General features: G+C 44.0%; 3 protein-coding genes across 3 annotated transcripts in view; 2 read left to right on the top strand and 1 right to left on the bottom strand.

Annotated features, from left to right (window-relative positions):
- The window catches only part of CTSB (cathepsin B), a 156668-nt gene that overhangs the window by 28405 nt on the left and 105140 nt on the right, over positions 1-23123 (top strand). The gene's annotated exons all lie outside the window — the stretch shown is intronic.
- DEFB135 (defensin beta 135) lies at positions 7884-10411 on the bottom strand. Its single transcript, XM_050801167.1, has 2 exons — positions 10170-10411; positions 7884-8126 (listed from the first exon to the last, which is right to left on the bottom strand). Exons 1-2 carry the CDS (start codon positions 10231-10233, stop codon positions 7960-7962), a joined length of 231 nt encoding a protein of 76 aa, XP_050657124.1. The 5' UTR covers positions 10234-10411; the 3' UTR covers positions 7884-7959.
- DEFB136 (defensin beta 136) lies at positions 21745-22404 on the top strand. The gene is made up of 2 exons (XM_050801143.1): positions 21745-21799; positions 22223-22404. The coding sequence occupies exons 1-2, from the start codon at positions 21745-21747 to the stop codon at positions 22402-22404; spliced, it is 237 nt and encodes a 78-aa protein (XP_050657100.1).

The raw sequence follows: 23123 nt of genomic DNA, 5'->3' as shown, positions 1-23123 counted from the left end.
CCACTGCTACAAGATATCAAAATAAGGCTATTACATCAGGGCCAGGCAATCTCTATGCCTCAGACTCTGCTCTATTATTCGCGCTAGCCAATATTAAACCGGCATATCCCACCTCCCTGCTCCTTTGCACAGAAATTTGCTAATCCTGCACTGCCTTCACCTTACCGTTGACAAGCCATATACCCTGTCAGGAAATGAACTCTGTAACAACCAAGGTAGCTGCAAACGTTATTCTTCTGAGAGAAAGTGTGTATGTTATATGCACACCCTCCAGCTTTGCTAAAGGAACCTGAACAGATATTCACTAACTTTGGTTAGTCTCTGTACATTGACACTTCCAAAAGAAACCCAATTCCAAGATCCAAACCTTTTTAAAAAAATAATGTAAGTATTTACCAAATCCATCTGTATAGAAACAAAATGGGGAAGGGATTCGTCACAATATGAAGCAAACTGTCTTCAAAATTCTTTCTGAATATCGCTCCCTGAAATCTTACTCATTCAGTAGTGAAAACTGCATTGTCTAAAAGCAACATCTAGAATTTATCTGGAATGTCTAGAATTTGTAATAGAGATTCTGAGAAGCCTCAAGGGTAAGAACAAGCTCTGTCTTTAGGGAAACTCATTTTTACTTAGAGCTAATTTTTGACATTTTTTCCAGTTTTATTGAGGTATGATTGACAAATAAAAATTATATATTCAAGGTGCAGGACATGGCTTGATATACATATGCACTGTGTAATGATTACTACAATCAAATTAAATAGCACATCCCTTACCACCCATAGTTACCATTTGTAGGGAAGAGGACACTTAAAATTTATTTTCTTAACAAATTTCAAGCAAACAATACAGTATTATTAACTATAGTCACCATGCCATACATTTTATCCCCAGAACATATTCATCTTACAGCTGAAAGTTTGTACTATTTGACAAATATCATCCCATTTAACCCACATCCAACCCCTGACAACCACCATTCTACTCTCTGCTTCTATAAATGGATCTGGTGCCCTGTTTATTTATTTATTATTTATTTATTGGAGACGGAGTCTTGTTCTGTTGCCTAGGCTGGAGTACAGTGGCTCAATCTCAGCTGACTGCAACCTCCATCTCCCAGGTTCCAGCAATTCTCCTGCCTCAGCTTCCCAAGTAGCCGGTACAACAGGTGCACGCCACCACGCCTGGCTAATTTTTTTGTAATTTAGTAGAGACAGGGTTTCACCATGTTGCCCAGTATGGTCTCAAACTTCTGAGCTCAGGCAATCTGCACTTCTCAGCCTCCCAAAGTACCAGGATTACAGGCCTGAGCCACCGCGCCTGCCCTGGTGCCCTTATTATAAAAGAGTCCCCAGAGAGATCCCAAATCCCTTCCACATGTGAGGACACAGTAAGAAGCCACCATCTATGAACCAGGAAGAGGTTCTTCACCAGAAGCCAAATCTGCCAGTGCCTTCATCTTAAACTTCCCAGCTCTAGAAAGGTGAAATAAAGTTCTATTGTTTCTAAGCCACCCCAACTAAGAAATTTTGCTACAGCAGTTCTAAAAGGCAGAGAGAGCATCTTATATTTTTTGTATTCTGATCATTTGACATCTGAAGCCTTGTTGAACCTGGAGGGTCTGCCACTCGCAGAGTTAGCCAATTCCTAGAGACAGTATACTTTTCAAACCTACTTGCCCACAGTGTGTTTTTCAAACAAACCAAGTCACAGTCCACACCTCAACCACCTCCTTTATCAGGCCTTCATACTATGGGACCCTATCCACTCACCCTAATCACCCAAGGACCAGGCAATCAGGGATATTCCCTAGACATTGGCACCTGCTAAAATTATTCGAATTTTAGCCAGTCAATTTAGAGGTTTCTTTTGTCAAAGTTAAGAACCATGGCCAATGACACAGCCTCAGGAGGTGCTGAGGACATGTGCCCAAGGTAGTTGGGTTACAGCTTAATTGTATGCACTTTAGGGAGACAGAAGTTACAAGGAAAGACATAAATCAACGCATGTAAGATATACATTGGTTCAGCCCAGAAAAGCAGGACATCTCAAAGCAGGGGGAGGTGAGCTTCCAGGTCATAGGTGGATTTAGAGATGTCCTGGGTGGCATTTGGATGAAGGAGTTAAGCTCTGCCTAAAGAGTTGAAGTCAGCCTGAGTTAATTTAAGGTAAGGTAAGGTGGGAGGGAGTGGGTGGGATTGTGGAAGCCAAGGTCCCTGTCATGTAGATGAAGCCTCTAGTTTGCAGCCTTCAGAGAGAAAAGAAGTGAATATCTCTTATTGGACCTTAACCCATTTCCTGTTTGCCCTGAGAATATTACTGTCTCTAATCCTAATGCAACATATACATTTCTGTTGCATTAGGATTACAGACAAGTTCTGTTTAGAAATGACTCCAAGAACAGTTTTTATATTTTATTTTCACATTGAAAATCAGCAAGATTTGCATCAGCTTCAAAAAGCATGTTATATAAAATCATATGAGCACTGGCAAGCTGCACTTTTTTTTTCTGAATGGGCAATGGGTTAAAAAGTGTCAGACTCTCCTGAAGAGCCCTCGTAAGGGAAAGAGATTCTCTACAGAATGTAAATTTCCCCAACAAGAGACAGTTTTGCAAGGCTATTTCAAAATATGTCAAATAAATGTAATTCAGGGTAAAATACTTTTATTTTCTCTGGGGCCCACTATCTATCATGTGATGTTATACCAGATTCAGGTTGGAATTTGGCATCTTATTGCCACAGTCTGTTTTCTCAGCCTTAAGATCACTATTTTAATGTTAATGCTGGTCAGTTGTGTCTAAACTCCAAAGGGAGGAAGATATAATAAGGGATCAGCAACACCTCCCACCTTCCCATCATTGCCTGATATAAGAATAGCTACTCCTGCTCTCTTTTGGTTCCCATTTGCATGGAATACTTTTTCCCACCCTTTTACCTTGAGTGTGTATGAATCCTTCTGTGTTAGATGAGTCCCTTGAAGACAGTGGATATTTGGATTGTGATCTTTTAATCCATTCTCCCATTCTGTATCTTTCGAGTGGAGCATTTAGGCCATTTACATTCAATGTTAATATTGAAATATGAAGTGCTGTTTTTTTCATCATGTTAATTGTTATCTAGATATGTTTTTTTCATTGTGTTACTGTTTCATAGGCCTGTGAGTTTTCAGTTTTCAAGTTCTATTTTGACGTATACTGAGCTTTTGTTTCAAAGTTTAGAACTCCTTATAGCAGTTCTTGGAGTGCTGATTTGGAAGTGACAAATTCCCTCAGCATTTGTTTGTCTGAAAATAACTTTATTTCTCCATTTATGAAACTTAGTTTTGCAGGATACAAAATTCTTGGCTGACAGTTGTTCTGTTTAAGGAGGTTGAAGATATGACCCCAATCCTCTCTGGCTTCTAAGGTTTCTGCTGAGAAGTCTGCTGTTAGTCTGATAGGTTTTTGTTTGTAATTTAACTGCTGCTTTTTTCTTACTGCTCTTAGAATTATTTCCTTCATGTCAACTTTAGATAGCCTGATGACTATATACCTTAGTGAACATATAATGAATTTTCTAGGAGTTCTTTGAGCTTCTTCGAATTGCATATGTAGATCTCCAGGCAGGCCAGGGAAGTTTTCCTCAATTATTCCCTAAAATAGGTTTTCCAGACTTGTTATTTTCTCTCCTTCCCCAGGAACACCAATAATTCTTAGGTTTGGCCATTTTACATAATCCCATACTTCTTAGAGACTTTGTTCATTTCTTTTTATTATTTTTCTTTATTTTTGTCTGATTGGGTTAATTCAAAAACCTTGTTTTTGAGCTCTGAAATTCTTTATTCTACATGTTCTAGTTTATTGTTAAAACTTTCCACTGTATTTTGTAATTCCCTCAGTGTATCTTTCATTTCCAGAAGTTCCAGTTGTTTTTTTCTTGATGATATCTATCTCTCTGGAAAATTTTTCATTCACATCCTGAACTGCTTTTTAAATTTCTTTAAGATGGTTTTCACCTTTCTCCAATATCTTCTTGAGTAGCTTAATAATCTTCATATTTCTTAACTGGTATTTCAAAGATTTCATCTTGGCTTGAGTCCATTGCTGGAGAGCTAGTATGATCTTTTCGGTGTGTTATAGCACCTTGTTTTGTCATATTGCTAGAGTTATTTTTCTGGTTCCTTCTCATTTGGATCGACTATTTCTTCTCATTATTCTTGAATTTATGTTTGATATGACTGTGTTTCTCTTATTTGCTTGTTTGTTCTTAAATTTCTTTTTTCTCCTTAAGGATGAAACTTTAATTCTTATAGTTAATTATAGCCTAATTCAGTTCTTGGTGCTTTAGGGGGTGAAGACCCTTGGTTACAGAGAGTCTTTGTATGATGGTTTTCTTATATGCTAGTTGTAGTAGCATTGTGCTCAGTGTGTGAGCAAGTTCACTATGTCCTATGGGGTTGGAATGGTCTCTTAAAGCTTATCCCATTCCCCCATAGTGTGTACTTATTTATTTACTTATTTTCCCCCAGTATTTTATTTACTAATTTGATGGTTCAGGCTTCAGGCCAGTAGGGGAGGTGTCCCTGGGTAGGAACCAGTTGTGGCTAAAGCAGGTGAGTGAATGATGTCCCAGGCTTGACAGAGGAGGCTGGAGGAACTCTCAGTGAATTAAACTGGGGTCTTATTGGGGGAAGGGTTGGAGCCACCTCAGCCCTGCTGCCAGATCACCAGGAAAGTTACCCACCACTCAGGCATGCTCCTGTCCCAGTGTTCCTGCTGTTCAGGAGCTGACTGACAGGCCTTTTTTATGACCTTTTTTTCATCTGTAGGAATGTTGATATTCCAAATAGAAAGGAATTATGGCTCTGCCTCTCATGCAACCTTGAACCTAGAGGGTGCTCCTTCTGTGGGGATGTGTTCCAGGAAGACTGTCTGTAGTTGCACCCACACTAAGCTCCCATGGGAGAAGCCCAACTGTGCCTATGGTGGTGGACAACATGAGAAAGACCTCCTTTTCTCCAAGACCCTTCACGCGCACCAGAGCTGTCTGACTGTTGGGATAGAGCTGAAGACCTTCCCTGCTGAGCCCAACACTTCAACTGTGCCTCTACTGAAGGAAGCCTTCCATCTGATGCTCAAGGCCTGCCGCCTGGATTCTTTTGTCCCACAGAGTGTTCCCTTGATGTGGTGCACTCCTCCTTCCCCTGCAAGTGGGTGTCCCTGGGAGCCAGATTACTGTGAGTGTTGTTGTTCCTCTGGGTCTAGCTGCCCAGAGAAGTTGGCACACTCCAGGCTGGTGTTGGGGAATGTCTCCAAGGGATCAGTGGGTAGCAACACCAGGTCTAATGGTGGTGGCAAGGTTGTGACACAGACTCTGTGAAATTCCTTGGTTATTGATAGCCTTAGGGAGTTGGCTTTCTTGAATGCGGGTTACAGTAGTAATGAACTGGTCATGTGGACAGACTCAGGACCTCCTGGTTAGCCAGAGTGGTGCAGGCAGTGGTGATAACTGAGATCCCATAGCAGTTTTCTCCTTTCTGGGTGCAATGTTATCTACCAGGAGATACTGTCACGGACTGTGTCGGTTGGCCTCCAGCCAGGAGGTGGCGCTTGCAAAACAGCAGCAGCTGCGGTAGAGCAGTGGGATTTCTGCTTGCCTGGTGTTGCCCAGAGGGAGATACTCTGGTTTCTCCGGACGTGGGTGGGGCCATGTAGCGCCCAAGAGACTGTGCTTTGCGTTGAGTTACCAGGGCGGGTGGCGGGGCAAAGCTAGGTAGGGGCTGGGTCGGGCGGGCTTGCACACTGGTCTCCATGTGCAGAAAAAGTAGGAACTTCTATGGGTGTTGGGGGATGGGAGAGGATCTCAGGCTACTGGGTTGATGTTTCAGAGAGGAGCATTGCTGCCCCTGCTCCATAGAAGAGTCTGTGCAAGGGGTAGGGAGTAGCGGGCGGTGGTAAAATCCACAGTTCCTACCCACTTGGCAAGGCAGATCCACTCCCACGGTGTTCCACTGAAAGCAGCGAGCTGAGTTCCAGTCAGCCTGTAATCAGAACTGGCGGCTGCCGGGAGTCATAAGCTTTCCCCGCAGAGACCGCAGTCCGGGCGTTCAGGCCACGCCCCTCCCTGCCCGCTGCAAAGCCGGCGTGCCCCCGTGGCTCCTGCGATTGCAGTTTCTGCACCCACAACTCCTGCACCTGTGGCTCCTGCACTTGCAGCCCACTTTTCACCCTCCCCCGCCCTAGCCCTGGCCAAGGAAGTTCGTCCCCACCCGAGGTTGTATTGTAACCCCGTTGGGAGCTTATTTCAACCTGCAGCCAGCGCCTGAACTTCGTAGCTGGCCGCAAGGCCTCCTGGGAGGAACGGTAAGGAATGGCTGCACTCAGTCCACGCTGGGATCTGGAAGTGCATGCAAGGGTCTCCCCCTGAAAGTATGGAATACTTTATATTCCATAACCCTCCCCAAGTCGGTTCCTGCGTTAGGTCGCGTTAGGGCTTCCCCCTCAGCACGCCCACCTTGTGTCCTGGACTTTCAGGATCCCTAGTAGGGGTGTATATCGCAGAGGCAAATTCCCTCTCACACTCAGGGGACTCGCAGCCCTTCGCCTGACTCAGTGTAGGCTGCAGCCTCCTGCTTCCTTCAAAACATCAACAGATTCCTGTGGTTTTCCTGTTCCGTTATTGCGTTGCTTCTTGAAAAACAGTTCACAATGTGAATCTGTACACACCATTTTGTCCTTCCAAGTGGGAGAGGTATGCTAGCAGTTCCTCTAATCCACCATTTGGGAAAAGTATTCTTACTTTTTCAAGGATACAAACATTTTTGTGGCCTGGTCATCCTAAACAGCACAAAACGTCTTTGTCCATTGCAAACTATAACATACTCAATATTTCAACTTATTTTCAATATGACTTTCCCTTCATTGTTTTCAACATCAAACCACGAGTGTTCCTTAGTAGGTTCCCAAGTTAGACAATCCAACAGAAAAGTGGGCAAACGTCTTGAAGGGTCGTATCACAAATAAGGATATCTTAGGCCAATAAACATCTGAAAAGGTGCTCAGCTTCATTAGTCATCCATGCAACACAAATTAAACTCCATATGTCATCACTGTATACTCCCTAGAATATTTTTTTAAAGGTGTAAAATACTAGATGTGGACAAGAATGTAAAGCAACAAGAATGCTCAGACATTGTGGATGAGAGTATAAATTGGTACAACCAATTTGGAAGACAATCAGATGCCATGTATTTACTAAAACTGAATGTATGCATAGCCTGTGCCCTAGCAATTTCTCTCCTAGTTATATAACCCCCACAGAAATGCCTGCACCACAACCCTATTTATAAAAGCAAAAACTGGAAACTACAAATAAGACCATCTTCACTTAGAATATTCAAATAAATTGTAATATCTTTCCCAGTGTAATACAATGTGCCATTGAGAAGTATAAACTACAATTACATGAAACATATTAATAAACTTCACAAAAGTAGTGTAGTGTAGAAGAAGCCAGACACAAAGGAATACCTACAATTCCATTTATATAAAGTTCAAAAATAGATGTCAGGACCTTCCTATTAAAAGTCAGACTAGGAATTATTTTGTGTGTAGTAGTGACTGGTAGTGCCTGGGATGTTGTAATATTCTTTTTGGGGGCAGGGTGCTGGTTACATGGGTGTGTTAAATTTGTGCAATTCATCAGGATGATGTTTAGTCATGATTTGTACATGTTTTAATTGTATGTTATACTTCAAAAGGTTCTTAAGAGACTTTTAAGAAGCGATAAATTAATAAAAAGAAAAAGCACTAAACACAGGGAATTAGAGTATTTCTGTAGGAGAAAAAATAGAGAGAAATACAGCAGACATGGGAACACTGATAGGCTAAAGCCATTGTTTTAATCGAATGGTGCAACTGAGAGGGATCTGGGTTCCCAGAGGAAATCAGCAACAGCTTTCAGGTACTCACAACTATTACCCAGTCAGTATAGGTAAATGTTTTGGGTTTACACAGCATAAACGTGTAGTATCACACAAAATATGATATTCTTCCTTTTTTAAACATTTTTGCCTGCAAGAACCCCGCAGTCGCCAACATGAAGCAAAGAGTTTTTGTATGTAGACGTTGGGTCCACTTCTACCTACCAAGAGAAACAAAGGTTAATGCACAGTTAGTGTCCTGCAGTGTTATGTTGCCGTGGATAAATTAGACTTCAGACCATACTTTTCACTTTTTAATGATGAATTAGACATGATCGAAGATACTCAAGACATTTTATAGCTGGATGCCCCTTTTCAGTTGCTCTTACCTTGTTTTCCAGGGGCCCTATTATAAGCCATTATATGAACCCACAATGAGTTACATGAATTACTGATCAACTATGTGGAGTTAACAGGACCCGACATCTTCAGCTTGAGACTATTTGCTTCAGAAAGAACATTCAGACATCAAAGTCATCCCAGGAGCCTGTGGAGGTCCCATACCAGGAGGCATGCAGGGTCTGGAATAGCTACCTGAGGCAGTTTGTGATTCTCAAAGTATCAGCATAAAGAAAGAAAGATCCCTGAACTGGAATTTTAGAAGCCTACAGTTCTATCCCTGTATTCCCCAGTAACATTCTGCATGACTTTTTGTCAAGTGCTTCATCACAAGGTACTTAAGAAGTACCCATTCTCCCATGGGTACTTTGCACCTCATCATGCTGTAAGTTACTTTGCACCCTTGGGAGCATGAGTGTGAAATGGTTTGAAATACCTGAGACAAATACAGAAATTTATTGCTAGTAATTTTTCTACACCTTAAGAACTGGGAGCCTCTGGAAACCAAAGGGTGGAGGAGGGGTAATAGGAAGGCAGTTTAAGAGGATAAGGGTGGCCCTGAGTTGCCCCTACTGAATCATCTACTCTTGCATGCTAAATCTTATCAGTTTCTCCACCCAGGTGCCTCTACGAGTCCATAGATTGAGCCTTTGTCGTGTGAAAATAATCAATATGGTATGGTCAAGGGCCATCAGCAGGCAAACTTGCCCACCGTGCGCTCGCTAGACCTCAGGCACCTTTCTGGGGACAAAGAGTCCAGTAGAGACACATTGCAAAGTGTCCAGAGATCCCACTATGCGGGACATCAGCCCTCATCTCAACATGGTCCTCGTTCGTATCTATCTTCATTTTCTTTTTCTTTTTTTTTTTTTTTGAGATGGAGTGCAATGGCACCATCTCAGCTCACTGCAACCTCCGCCTCCCGGGTTCAAACAATCCTCTTGTCTCAGCTTCCCGAGTAGCTGGGACAGGCACACGCCACCACACCCGGCTAATTTTGTATTTTTAGTGGAGAAGGGGTTTCACCACGTTGGCTAGACTGGTCTCGAACTCCTGACCTCAGGTGATCCACTCGACTCAGCCTCCCAAAGTGCTTGGATTGCAGGCGTGACCCACCGTGCCCAGCCTCATATCTGTCTTTTAAACACTTCACACTTGGTCCTTGAGTGATACACTTTATATATGAAGGTTTGAGGCAATGGGTAGGGGCTCTCTGCTGATCCCAGAAAACCACAAGCAAAACAGTTTTGAGAACCTACACTTTAGTGACTGAAGTAGACTCTTCTCATTATCACCAAGTTGCTGGCTTCTGTCCAGAGAATGTAAATTCTGACCTCTCAAACTGATGTTTCATAGGACCTCATCATGCTATAAGTTAATGTAATACATCTTAACCAGCTGTGTCTGTGGAGTCTGCTCAGTATAAAATTTACCTTGGCTTCCAAATGAGTGAAAAATAACATGGGTGGCTGACTGTGGAAGACAAGTTCTAAGAGTCCTCAAAGAACAGCCTCCTTCTCACCCCCAAGTCCTCCCTGTTCTTTGAAAGTCTCATCTTTTTGCTCTGCCCTACTTCTGCCAGTACCAACAGTCCAGCCTTCCCCTCAAACTTCACCAACTCCCCAGAGCAAAATCCATAACCAGTTTCTTTTCTGAAGAGAGCCACCTCAAGAGAGCCACCTCCTGTTCTATGTCCTTTGGATCTTTTCTTCATTCTCTGGACCAGCCCAGCATGTCCATCTCTGCTCACCTTCCTCCCTGTTGCAGCTTCCTGTGTCCAAGTCCTGCCTTTTTTTCACTCTTGTAGAACCTCACACCTTTCCCTTTACTGTTCCTAATTCTACAAGGAGAGGACTCCGTTTTACCTGGTGGAACATAGAAGAGCAAGTCAAGGACCACGAGGGCCAAGAGGACGCTCCTTGTGGCCATACCAATCAGCAACGAAGCAGCTGCAGTGTAAGGGAAAGTCACTCTCTATGCAGCTTTGAAAAAATGGGGGGCTGCATGGCTAGTGAACCTTTTGGAACAAGAACAACTCCCTGCTCCACTGAGCAATCCAATCAGCAAACTGTCTGTTTGAACATGACATCTCTTCATTAAAGTGCACTTCCTGGGTGCCACAGGCATGCTAGCAACTGCATGTACACTGTGTAGGCAGCCCTATTCTCGGCCCTGGTAGGATGCTGTGTAGGTGTCTGTGTATCTTCATTGTACATCCACTTAACAAATGCCTATAGTGTGCAGAGAACCATAAGGCTGCCTTATGTAGTTGACAAAAAGGTTTTTTCTTTTTTCAACCTTACACACACACGAAATCCAGGTAGGCATGATTCTCTCCATTTTAAAAGCAAAAATAAAGAGTCTCCGGTGGAAGAAATGACTTTCCCAAGCTCGCATGGATCCTAAATGGTAGCAACATGACTTACAAGCAGGCTTCCCTGACTCCTATATACAGAAGTACTTAAGTGTGGCCTTGCCCAATTCTGGTGTAGCTGCAATCTCTTTAGGAAAATAAGAACTCCTCAAAAATAGCATGGAAAAAGCAAGTCCCCATAACACCTGCAACATGACCTGGGGAAAAACACTGAGTCTTATTGCTCCCCATTGGGCATATGCTGTGTGCCCAGTAGCGGGGGGCATACAAAGAATTTATGACAAAATTATTGCTTGGAGGGACTAAAGGTCAACAGCGTTTGACAGTTTTTGAAGTGTTTTAAGTTTTTCAACAACTTTATCTGATATTGTATGAAGAACACAAAACCCAGAATCAGAAAGTCTTTCTGGTCTGGACTCTGCAAGCAGTAGCTTGACAAGCTTTTAATAGAGCATTTACTTTACCTCTCTGACCATCAGTTTCCTCACTTGTAAAGAAGATTGTACACCTGGCCGGGTGCGGTTGCTCATGCCTGTTAATTCTAACGCTTTGGGAGGCCAAGGGGGGTGGAGTGCTTGAGCTCAGGAGTTCAAGACCAGCTTGGGCAACATGGCAAAACCCTGTCTACACAAAAAATACAAAAATTAGCCAGGCATGGTAGTGAGCGCCTGTAGTCCTAGCTACTCAGGAGGCTGAGGTGGGAGGATCACCTGAACCCAGGAGGTTGAGGCTGCAGTGAGCCATGATTGCACTGTGCACTCCAGCCTGGGTGGAGTGCACAGTGCAATCAGTCCCACCTATCAAGAAGGCTTGTTGTAAGGCCAAATGAAGTAATTCTTGAGGACAGTCCTTTAGAAAACATACATTTAAGGAACTGTTAGACCCATATAACAGAAAAAGACATTTAAAACTACAGATATTGGCCAGGTGTGTTGACATGCGCCTGAAATCCCAGCACTTTGGGAGGCCGAGGTGAGAAGATTGCTTGAGGCCAGACGTTCAAGATCAGCATGGGCAACATAGTGAGACCCCCTTCTCTATTTAAAGAAAGAAAACTAGAGATGTTGCTTCTCCAACTAGAGAGTGAAATAGCCAGGACTAGGAACACATGCTTGCCTCTGTCTGTCCTTGTTTTATTCACAAGAATGCATCGAATATATGCCACTTCAATGGACTCTTGTTTTCCAGCTTCAGGATGTTTATGATGTGGTTGAGATTGCACATCTGTGAAAGACTCATAAAGAACTACAGAGCAGAAAATCAGTGAATAGAGAAAGAACAGAGGACCTGAGTTTTGAGGAGCACAAAGAGAAAAGATCAAGCAAGCACAAGTGCACTAAGGGACTCTCCTGAGACCCACTTTCCAACATGCAGTATTAGGCACAGCCTGATGTGCACTCTCTCAGCCTCCATGGTCCTGATCTTCTGTTCTCCAACCAACCCCTCTGTCTCCATCTCAACCCTTCCCACCGCGCCCTCCAGAACCACGGTTGTACTATAAACATAGCTTCTACTTTACGTCTTCCACCTCTGTGTCCCGGCAAAATGCTAGGTTCTTCTCTAAGGACACTGCTTCCTAGCAGCCTTGGTGACTGAAGGCTGTTCATTGACCCAGGCTCCACACACCAGAGGACATGCAAGCCCCACTTCACAATTTTCTGAACGAAACCTGACATGATCCAGACACCGCCTTTCCCTCACCCGGTCCACATTGAATCACTCATCAAACATTCCCAGTTCTGTCTCCAACATACAGTTCACACCTGCCCATTTCTGTCTTCACTGCTGCCACTGCATCCATGCCATCACTGTCTGTCACTAAACTCAGTAAATGGCCTCTTAAATGGTTCCCATAGCATTTTTAGATATTTACCATTTATCTTCCACTTGGTAACCAAAATGACCTTTTTATGAAAACTGAAATTGATTCATGCATTTGCCCTGTGGAAAACCCTTCAGGATGGCTTCCTTTTGGGTTAAAGTGGAAACTTCTTAGTGTGGATACTGGTCTGGCCCCTGGCTTATCCCCCGACCCAAGTCCTCTCATTTGTTCTGTCTCTCGCTGCATTGCACCATACTGGCCTTCACTATTCTCAAACACGTCAACCTCAAAGCTTTCACATGTGCTCTTTGCACAGTCTGGAAATCTGTACCACTCACCTTCTCATCCTCACCTAACATTTAGTCTCATTTAGAGGGACAGTATCTGTCTCTTCCACAGAATGTAAGAAACCCAATAAAAAATTAGGTTCTCTCTTGTAAATCTCTCTCAAAGGAACCTTTCTCATCCTGAGCATATAGAATATTAGAATTTTATATTTGTGCCTTTGTTTTTCTTTGACATTTGCTTCCTCCACTTGACTACAATCTCAATAAGAGTATGGACCATGTTCTTACATACATGTGATATCAGATCAAGAAAATGCAATTTTTTTGTTAAAAAAAAAATGTGGCCGGGCGCGGTGGCTCAAGCCTGTAATCCCAGCACTTCGGGAGGCCAAGACGGGCGGATCACGAGGTCAGGAGATCAAGACCATCCTAGCTAACACGGTGAAACCCCGTCTCTACTAAAAAATACAAAAAACTAGCCAGGCGAGGTGGCGGGGGCCGGTAGTCCCAGCTACTCAGGAGGCTGAGGCAGGAGAATGGTGTAAACCCAGGAGGCGGAGCTTGCAGTGAGCTGAGATCCAGCCACTGCACTCTAGCCTGGGCGACACAGTGAGACTCCATCTCAAAAAAAAAATTTTTTTAATGTGAGTTTTCTAGGACTGCCATAACAAAGTACTACAAGCCGATTGGCTTAAATGACAGAAATGTGTTGTCTCATTGTTTCAGAGGTCAGAAGTCTGAGATCATGTTGTTGGCAGGGTTGATTCTTTCAGAGGGCTGTCAGTAAAGGAACGGTTCCAGGCCTCCTGGCTTCCGATAGCCACTCCATTCCTTGGTTCTGGGTGGTATTCTCCTGTGTCTTCACATTGTCTTCCCTCTGTTTATATCTGTGACTGGGTCCAACTTTGCCCTTCTTATAAGGACATAGTCATATTGGGTTAGAGTCCACCCTAATGACCTCATCTTAACTTGATCTATGTAAAGACCCTATTTTCAACTAAGGTCGCATTCACAGCTGATGGAGGTTAGGACTTCAACATCTTTTGTGGGGTTACAATTCAACCCCTAACAAGTGTTAATCTTCAATCTTCCTGAGTAATCTCTATGACCTAAATGACATCAAAGCAACCAACTGTTTTTCTAGAACACTGATTATTCTTCATTTTTCTTTCACCACATTTGCCCAGAAGAAAAGCCATCTATAGAACTGGTTCTGCTCTCAGGCTTCTGAAAGCCACTAGAACACATCACATGACTCCACAGGAAAGCTGAGTTTAGAAATTTGGTTGTTCTTTTTTTTTATATATTCTAGTCAACCTCAGATGCTATTTGCCCTCATCACTCCCCACCCCCATCCTACTCTCAGCAGAACCTCTGGCTTCCTATTTCACAGAGAAAATTGATGTCAGAGAATTTAAATTCACTTAACTTTGCACACAATTCCCATCAAAATGCCACCATCATTCTTCACAGAACTAGAAAAAGCAATCCTAAAATGTATATGGAACCAAAAAAAGAGCCCACATAGCTAAAGCAAGACTAAGCAAAAAGAACAAATCTGGAGGCTCCACACACCAGGGGACAAGGAAGCCCCAACCTCCTGCCAGCCCCATGCCATTTTCAGAACGATACCTGACATGATCTGGACACTGCTTTTCCCTCACCCCGTCCACATTGAACTGCTCATCAAATGTTCCCAGTTCTGCCTCCAACATACAGTTCGTACTCGCCAATTTCTATCTCCACTGTTGCCACTGCGTCCATGCCATCACCTCTGTCACCAAACTCAGTAAATGGCCTCTTAAATGGCTCCCATATCATTTTTTGATATTTACCATTTATCCTCCACTTGGTAACCAAAATGACCTTTTATAAAACTGAAATTGATTTATGCATTTGCCCTGTGGAAAACACTTCAGGATGGCTTCCACCTGGCCCTGCCCTTGACACCTGAGGACTATTACAATTCAAGGTGAGATTTAGGTAGGGACAGAGCCAAACCACATCAGCATCCTCTCCAAGTATTTGCTTCTTAAGATGGTGTTCCTGTTCTGTATCACATCACAATCTTCCTGGATTGCTTTGTATCTTTCAGGCACATTGTCAAAGTCTTTTCCACAATTCTACCTCCCCTTTTTTTGCCACAAATGCTGATGTGAGATTTGTTCCTCGATCTTATTTTCCTCTTACTCTTCTGAATCTCTCTTGCTGAATTCATCCATTTTTATGACTCTTTGACTATTGATTCTAAAATTTATGTATGCAATCTCAGTTCCACTTTTAAACTTCCCAACTGTCTACTTGGCTGCTCCACCTAGACATCCTACAGGAAACTCAGACTCAACCTATCCAAAACATTACTAATTGTCTTCTCATCCTTCCTCCCAAAACCTCTGGTGTTTCCAGTGAACTTCACCACTGAACCCACAAACTTAAACCAGAAACCTGGAAATTATCCTAACTACCTTTGTCTTTCTAAATTCCACAGATAACAAAAATCAAGTATTTATTTTATTTCTTATTGCTCTTGAGATGAATATTCTCCTTTTTGCACTACTGCCAATACTCTTACTTTACTTCTCACTTGATCTTGGAGTCATAAAGCCTTGCAATGGGTCTCCATGGCTTTGATTTTACAACACCATAAACCCATATTAAAACAAGTGTGGACTTGATTCCCCCAGCTTAAACTCCTAAGCACAGCATTAAAATACCCTTAGTGCATTATGCTAAGTGAAATAAGCCAAGCACAGAAAGACAAATACTGCATAATGTTACTTATATGTGGAATCTAGAAAAGTCAATGTCAGAAGCAGGGAGAATGGTGGTTACCAGAGGCTGGGGCCAGGAGTGCAGAGAGGGGAGATATTGGTCAAAGGGCACAAAGTTTCATTTTGTCAAGACGCCTGAGTAAAGACATGGGACACTCTCCCTCTCCAGAAAAAAAGAAACAAAATTGTGAATTACACCTAAGATAGAACATCTATGAGAAAACTCCAGAGTTCAACAGAGAAGTCACAGGAAACACTTGAGGCATAGAAGGAGAAGGATGTGGGTTGGCTAGGAGCCTGGAGTGGCTCCCATTTGCTGGGAAAAGGTAAGTGAGAGATTCTCACTGGTTCACATCTCCATCTCAGACTACTGTAACCCTAGCAACAGGAGGGCTTTTTTCCCACGTGGGCCCTGAGATTAGTGTGGGTGGTGATCAGGATACCGCTCAAGGGCATTGCTCCACACAGGGAAGTCATGTTGAGTTATACACATCCCCTGAGATCTAAGAGGCTGCAACACAGTGCTATTGCAAGAGCCCAGCCTCCACCAGACTGAATTCTGTCCTGGGAACCAACAGGCCCCACATCTCCACAGAGGAGAACACCGACTGATATCCCCTGATGTCCACCCAGATGGCTGCAGTGGCTCGCACTGGATGAACCCAGTGGTGCTACAGAGTCCACAGCACTCTAGCCCAAGTGGACTACTACTCCCTAGGGAAAGGATGGTGCAGTGCACCCAGGAGACTCTCCCAGAGACAAAGGGAGTCCCACTGTGAGCTTTTCAGAGCCTGACAGCTCCTGTCTGGGACTGTGAGAAAACCCCACCCCCACCAGTAGAATGACATCTATGCTTGGGCTCACCCCCTAGGCCACTGCAGCAGCTGCTGGTACTGCCAGAAGTCAAAACAAGTTGGCCTGAGAGCTGCCTCTCTGGGTCTGTAAATAACACCCTGCCCTCACTAGCAGCACAACCCCTTGCTGGAGCCCATCCACAGAGGGTGAGGCCTCTTCCTTTCCTCCCATGCACAACACTACAGCTGCTGCTGCTGCTACTGGCAGCCAATGTGAGTGAACCCAGGAGCTGCTTGTCTGGGTCTGTGACTAGCAACTACTCCCTCACCAGTAGCAAGGCCTTTGTGCTTGAGCTCACACCCAGAAGGCAGGATCCCTCCACTTCTCTGAACAACATTGCAGCCAGGAGCTGAAGCAAGCACTACTCAGAGCCTGAGAATTTTCTGCTTAGGGCTGTGATCACCATCCTCATCCCTATCAGAAGCACATCCTCTGTGCTTTTGTGTCTGTTCTGAGTACAGGCTCCCTCCCCATACACACCATGGCAGCTACTGCTACTGCTGGAAATGAAGTGTGAACTCCCAGAGCCTGATAGCTCCTTGCAAGGGACTGTTGAGACTAACCATACCCATACCAGCAGCAGAATTGCTGTGCTCTAGCACAATCTCTGAGGTCAGGCTGTTCACTCACCACCATAGATCGCTCAGCCCCACCTACTGCAGCCTACACTCCTGCACACCACCAAGGCCTTGACATCATGCCCCCAGATACTGAGCACCCCATCTGAGGACTGGGAATTACCCGATCCATTCCACCATCTCTGATCCTTGTGCACTCCTCCTAGGGACCTGAAGATGGGCCCACCTAGCCTGCTGCCAACAACATCAACCGCAGCCACTCACATGTGTTAACTAGGAGCCTAGAGACTAGCCTGCCAAGCCCATCATAGCCACCACTAACATTAGCAAGTGCACCTGGGAGCCTGAGTGTTATCCTGCACCACTGCTACCCTCACTCACACCATTCATGCTGCCCAGGGACCTGAGAACCTACCCACCCATCCAGCCCTCCACTGTCACTGCCAGTACCAAGAAATCTGCCTGGAGTTGTCCCACCTGGACCTGCTAACATTGGTGCCCACATACACCACCCAGTGACCCAAGGTCAGGCATGCTTGGTCCATCATTGCCACAACCAGGGCTTGAAGACTGGCCAACATGGCATCCCTATCCCCTGCAAAGCCTCACCATAGCTTCCATTAGCAATTGCAGCCAAGCCACTGAGGAATTACAGATACCACTGATGCTATTCACAGCCAAAGGAATCATGCAGAGACTACACTGCTGCATGCACCAAGAATCAAACGCAATCAAATCCTACTAAAGGTAATAAATTGATTCACCTGGTTACACAGTCCCTTCCAGGCAGGTGCGTTTCTTGATCACTTGGGACAACCAGATCTTATTTTTCTCTCTGAACTTTCCCAGGTGCAGAAAGTAATTGCTTTATTAATTTCATGTCTAAGTAACTGGTATATGAAACCAGACAGACTCTTCCTGCTCGGGTTTGGGCTTGGGTTTTGGTCTGAAGTCATCTCTTGGAGCTTTAACCCTCACTCTAAGCCCTATCCCAATATACAGTTAGAGGAACATGGTGAATGAGTGGAGATACCTGAAGCAAGCCTCAGAAGGGCCAGAATTTAAGTCCAGCTTTGCCAGTAGCCTGAAGAACCAGAGGAATGTTATGTTCAGGCCCTTTATTCTTCTGGGTTGAAATCCCCCAGTTTTTAAGTAGTGGGAAGCAATATAGGAAGTCATTCTTACTCTCACCTTCTAACTTCTAACCTTCACCTCGGTTCTCCCATCAGTTCTATATGGCAAAGTAAAGCCACACTACAGCCCCAATGACCCCCCAGATCAATGGGAGAGGTGTCCCCACCTCCTTCTGGAAATTATAGGCTCTGGGATCCCCTCATCAGACATGAGATGCTACCTCCTTGCACTGACTCTGATCTTCCTTCTGACATAAGTGATTCCACCTAAAGGGACAGGCGTGAGTTAAGCAGGGCCATGGGAATGTATCCCTGACCTTCAGTAAGGTTGGCATCTTCAAGAACTCTCTAGGGATGGGCTGGGTATGAGGACAAAGATCCTCTAAAAGGATTGTCTAGGAAAATGCAGTGAGTCATCTTTAAATCATCTGCCTTGTGTTACTACGCTCTGTTATGAAGCTTGGAGCCCTTGGTCAGAGCCCCGGACACTACCCCTCTCCACTTCCAGGCTCCCTAAGCCCAAGAGATTAACCAGGGAAGTTAAGGTATAGGAGCTCTGTGTACCCACTGGTATCTTCTGGGATTCATAGGATAGGAAGACAGGTCCTTGGGATTTTCACTGTTCTCTAGGAAGTAGAATCTTTTCCAACTTCATTTCGTGTAAAGTGTTCATTACCACATGAATACAAGATGTGTTCAGTCCACAAATACAACAACCCACAGGCATTCAGGAGGTTGTACATCACAAAAGAGAAAAATCAAGACTAACAGCATAATGAACTGTTGTTTGGGGAAACTTGACCATCTGATTCTAAAATCTGTATGGAAATGAAAGAAAAAAACAAAACTAGCCAAGACACCCACAAAAAAAAGGTAAGTGGGAAGATATGGCTCTGATGGAGACAGACTCATAAATAGATAGAAGGATGGATAGATAGATAGATAGATAGATAGATAGATAGATAGATAGATAGATGATAGATAGATAGATAGATGATAGATAGATAGATAGATGATAGATAGATAGATAGATAGATAGATGATAGATAGATAGATGATAGATAGATAGATGATAGATAGATAGATGATAGATAGATAGATAGATAGATAGATAGATAGATGATAGATAGATAGATGATAGATAGATAGATAGATGATAGATAGATAGATGATAGATAGATAGATGATAGATAGATAGATGATAGATAGATAGATAGATAGATAGATGATAGAAGATAGATAGATATATGATAGATAGATGATAGATAGATAGATAGATAGATAGATAGATAGATAGATAGATGATAGATGATAGATGATAGATAGATAGATAGATGATAGATAGATAGATAGATAGATAGATGATAGATAGATAGATGATAGATAGATAGATAGATAGATGATAGATAGATAGATAGATGATAGATAGATAGATAGATGATAGATGATAGATAGATAGATGATAGATAGATAGATGATAGATAGATAGATAGATGATAGATAGATAGATAGATGATAGATAGATGATAGATAGATAGATGATAGATAGATAGATGATAGATAGATAGATAGATAGATGATAGAAGATAGGTAGATAGATAGATGATAGATAGATGATAGATAGATAGATGATAGATAGATGATAGATAGATAGATGATAGATAGATGATAGATAGATAGATAGATAGATAGATAGATAGATAGATAGATAGATAGATAGATAGATAGATAGATAGATAGATCTTATTTAAAAGCGTATTAACTTATTACAAAGCTATAGCAGTAAGGCAGCATGGCGTTAGTGCAAATATAGACAAAGAGAACAATAGAGCAGATGAAGTTTTCCAGCGTCAGACTCATGCATGTGCGGAGCCTGATTTAAAACAAAGGTGGCACAGCTAAACAGCTAAACAGTAGAGAAACAACAATCTTTTCAATAATTTTTGGTCTTGAAACAATTGGTTTTCCATAGGGGGAAAAATAAACTAATTTACACCATACACAGAAATCATCACAGGTGGTTATAGAGCTAAATGAGAAAGAAAAATAATAAAGAAAAAAGAAAGATAATATAGGAAATAGTTTTATAACCTAGGAGTAGGGAAAGATTAGTAAGCAAGAACCAGAAAATTAAGACTATGTGTGCTTACTGTATTGGCCGGGTGGGGTGGCTCATGCCTGTAATCCCAGCACTTTGGGAGGCCAAGGCAAGTGGATCCTCTGAGGTCAGGAATTCCAGACCAGCCTGGCCAACATGGCAAAACCCCATCTCTACTAAAAATACAAAAATTAGCCAGGTGTGGTGGCGGGCACCTGTAGTCCCAGCTACTTCGGAGGCTGAGGCAGGAGAATCGTTAGAACCCAGGAGGTGGAGGTTGCAGTAAGCCGAGTTTGGGCCACTGCACTCCAGCCTGGGTGATGAGCGAGACTCTGTCTCAAAAAAAAATTAATAATAGTAATAATATTGGGTACCTACTGTATGGCAGTGTGCATGCAAAGCATTTTATAAGCTGTATCTCATTTCATCCTCAAAAAGAAAACACACGCAAAAGCTTCCAATGCACTTTTTGAGAAGCAGATCTTGAGGCTGAGATGCTACATAATGCATCTGAGCGTGTAAGCCTGCAAAGCAGAGCATAGCCAGTAACGCCATGCTCTACTGCCACGCTACACACTCAGAGCCCTGTGGTCGTGGGCTGCCTGGGTACAAGCCTGCCTTAAGGGTCAGAACAAAACCAAAGTTAGTGTCATCTTCACTCTGAGACATCCCTCATTACCCCAAGAGAGACAGGCCCAAGGGCCCTTCCCCAGGGCTGAGTCTCTGTCACTCCAGACAAGCCCTGTCTGGCTCCACTCTGGACACCGTGCGTCCAACCTTGAACACAGCACTGAACCAACTCTTCTAAGGGGTAGTTTCAACTCCTCAACTCCAAAAAAGAAATCTCTCCTAGAAGCTTCGAAGTCCCCTAATCCTAGCCAACATTTCATACCAGTCATTTGGAAAACAAAGTCCATCAGCAAACTTTTCCAGGCCTTTTTTGTTTTTCGCAGTATCTGCCTTCAGCCAGGTAAATAAGTCAGCCACCAGACAAGGAAGCTGTCCCTTCTCCACTGGTTCTGAGCCCCTTCTCCTGGTCAGACCAGTGGTTGACACCTTGAGAGCCTCTGTGTCTTGGAACTGCCTTTCCAGGCTTAAATTAAGCCTGTGTTTCGTAACCCCCTTTCTCTGCGCTCCCGAGCTTTCCGTGGTGACGCAGAGGAAAGAAGACACAGAGCAGGCGTTTTCACTGTCATGTTTCTATCAAAGTACACTTGAAGGGAGAGGGAAAGTGCTCAGGCCTAGGCATGGGGATCCTGGTCTTTTCTCCCGTGCTGCTGTCAGGAAACACGACAGCCTTAGCTGAGTCTCTTCTTTTCCTGCGGTTTGTAGAAAAGGAGGTAGCACTGAATGGCCCAGGGCCTTTTCTCCCTCGAATCCTGCAGAACCCTGTGATCTCCTCAGTCTGCCCCTCCAGGAAGAGTGAGGCCAGCGTCCAGCCCCACCCAGCCCAGCCCAGCTCTATAAAGGAGCCTCTCAGGCAGCCACGACTGGGAGTTTCAGCTCTGTGACCTCTTCGGCCATGAACCTCCATCTTTCTGCGTTACTCCTCCTCCTGGTGATCTTACTGCCTTCAGGTAAAACAGTGGGTGTGGGTCTGAACATAAAAGTGGGGGTTCCCAAAGATTGAGATGCTTTAAAAGCCCTCTAACTATAAGCCCAGCAACAGGACACCAATATCAGATGGGCCAGCAGGTTAGGGGCACAGCGAGCAGACTGCTCCCGCCCTGCTCTGCTGCTGCTGCAGCCGCAAGATCTGCCTGGGCACCGGGGAGGGGAGTGGATGTCACTGTGCACACAGATCATGCAGCAACCCAAATTCCTATCTCCCCTCCAATGCCTCTGGCTACCCTGAGCGTTATCTGCCTTGCCGAGATGTGATCAGAGGTGAGGTGAATCACAACTAACAAGCCGTCCACCAGGAGGTGAGGGCAGGCCTGGGATTTCTCCCAGCCTCATGAAGATTGATGTGTCTTTTCTGTGGTATCTCCCCACATCAGGAAAAGGTATGTTTGGGAATGATGGAGTCAAAGTCCGCACCTGCACTAGCCGGAAAGCCGTATGTTTCTTCGGGTGTCCGCCAGGATACCAGTGGATTGCGTTCTGCCACAATATTCTGTCTTGCTGTAAAAACATGACACGTTTTCAACCCCCACAAGCCAAAGAGCCATGGTCTCATTAAAAAGATGTGTGAATGGCTCAAAGTAGTAAACTCCTAATCTGTGTGTAAAGATCTGAGAGCTTGTAAGTGAGCCGTGGGCAGCAAATGAGGACCAGATTCTGATAATTTACTGGCAAAATTCCAGAAGCATTTTGTAAAGGGAGCACTGCCATGAAATGCATCCCCTATTATTTTTCCTACCCTCCCATCCCCAATCACTCATTCCTCTTTCGAATTCAAATTCAGGCCAGGCACAGTGGCTCACGCCCGCCAGTAACCACAACACTTTGGGAGGCTGAGGTAGGCAGATCACCTGAGGTCAGGGGTTCATGACCAGCCTGGTCAACATGGTGAAACCCCATCTCTACTAAAAATACAAAAATCAGCTGGGTTTGGTGGTGGGTGCCTGTAATCCCAGCTACTCGGGGAGGCTGAGGCAGGAGAATTGCTTGAACCTGGGAGACGGAGGTTGCATTGAGCCGAGATCGTGCCACTGCACTCCAGCCTGGACAACAGAGCAAGATTCCATCTCAAAAAATAATAATAATAAAATTCGATGGATTAATACAAGTTCACAGGCCCAAGCGATGATATATTCTGGGCATAGAAACGAGCTAACCATGCACCAGGCACACATTTGAGTGATTTTCATCTATTAGGTAACTTACTCCACACAATAAAATCTACAATTTCTCCCATTTTGCAGATGAAGAATATGTTCCAAGGTCACACGACAAGAG

Source organism: Macaca thibetana, chromosome 8 (assembly GCF_024542745.1).
Source record: "Macaca thibetana thibetana isolate TM-01 chromosome 8, ASM2454274v1, whole genome shotgun sequence".
Classification (NCBI taxonomy): Eukaryota; Metazoa; Chordata; class Mammalia; order Primates; family Cercopithecidae; genus Macaca; species Macaca thibetana.
Note: the sequence above shows the minus strand (reverse complement) of the source record. Positions and strands in the feature narration are given on the sequence as shown.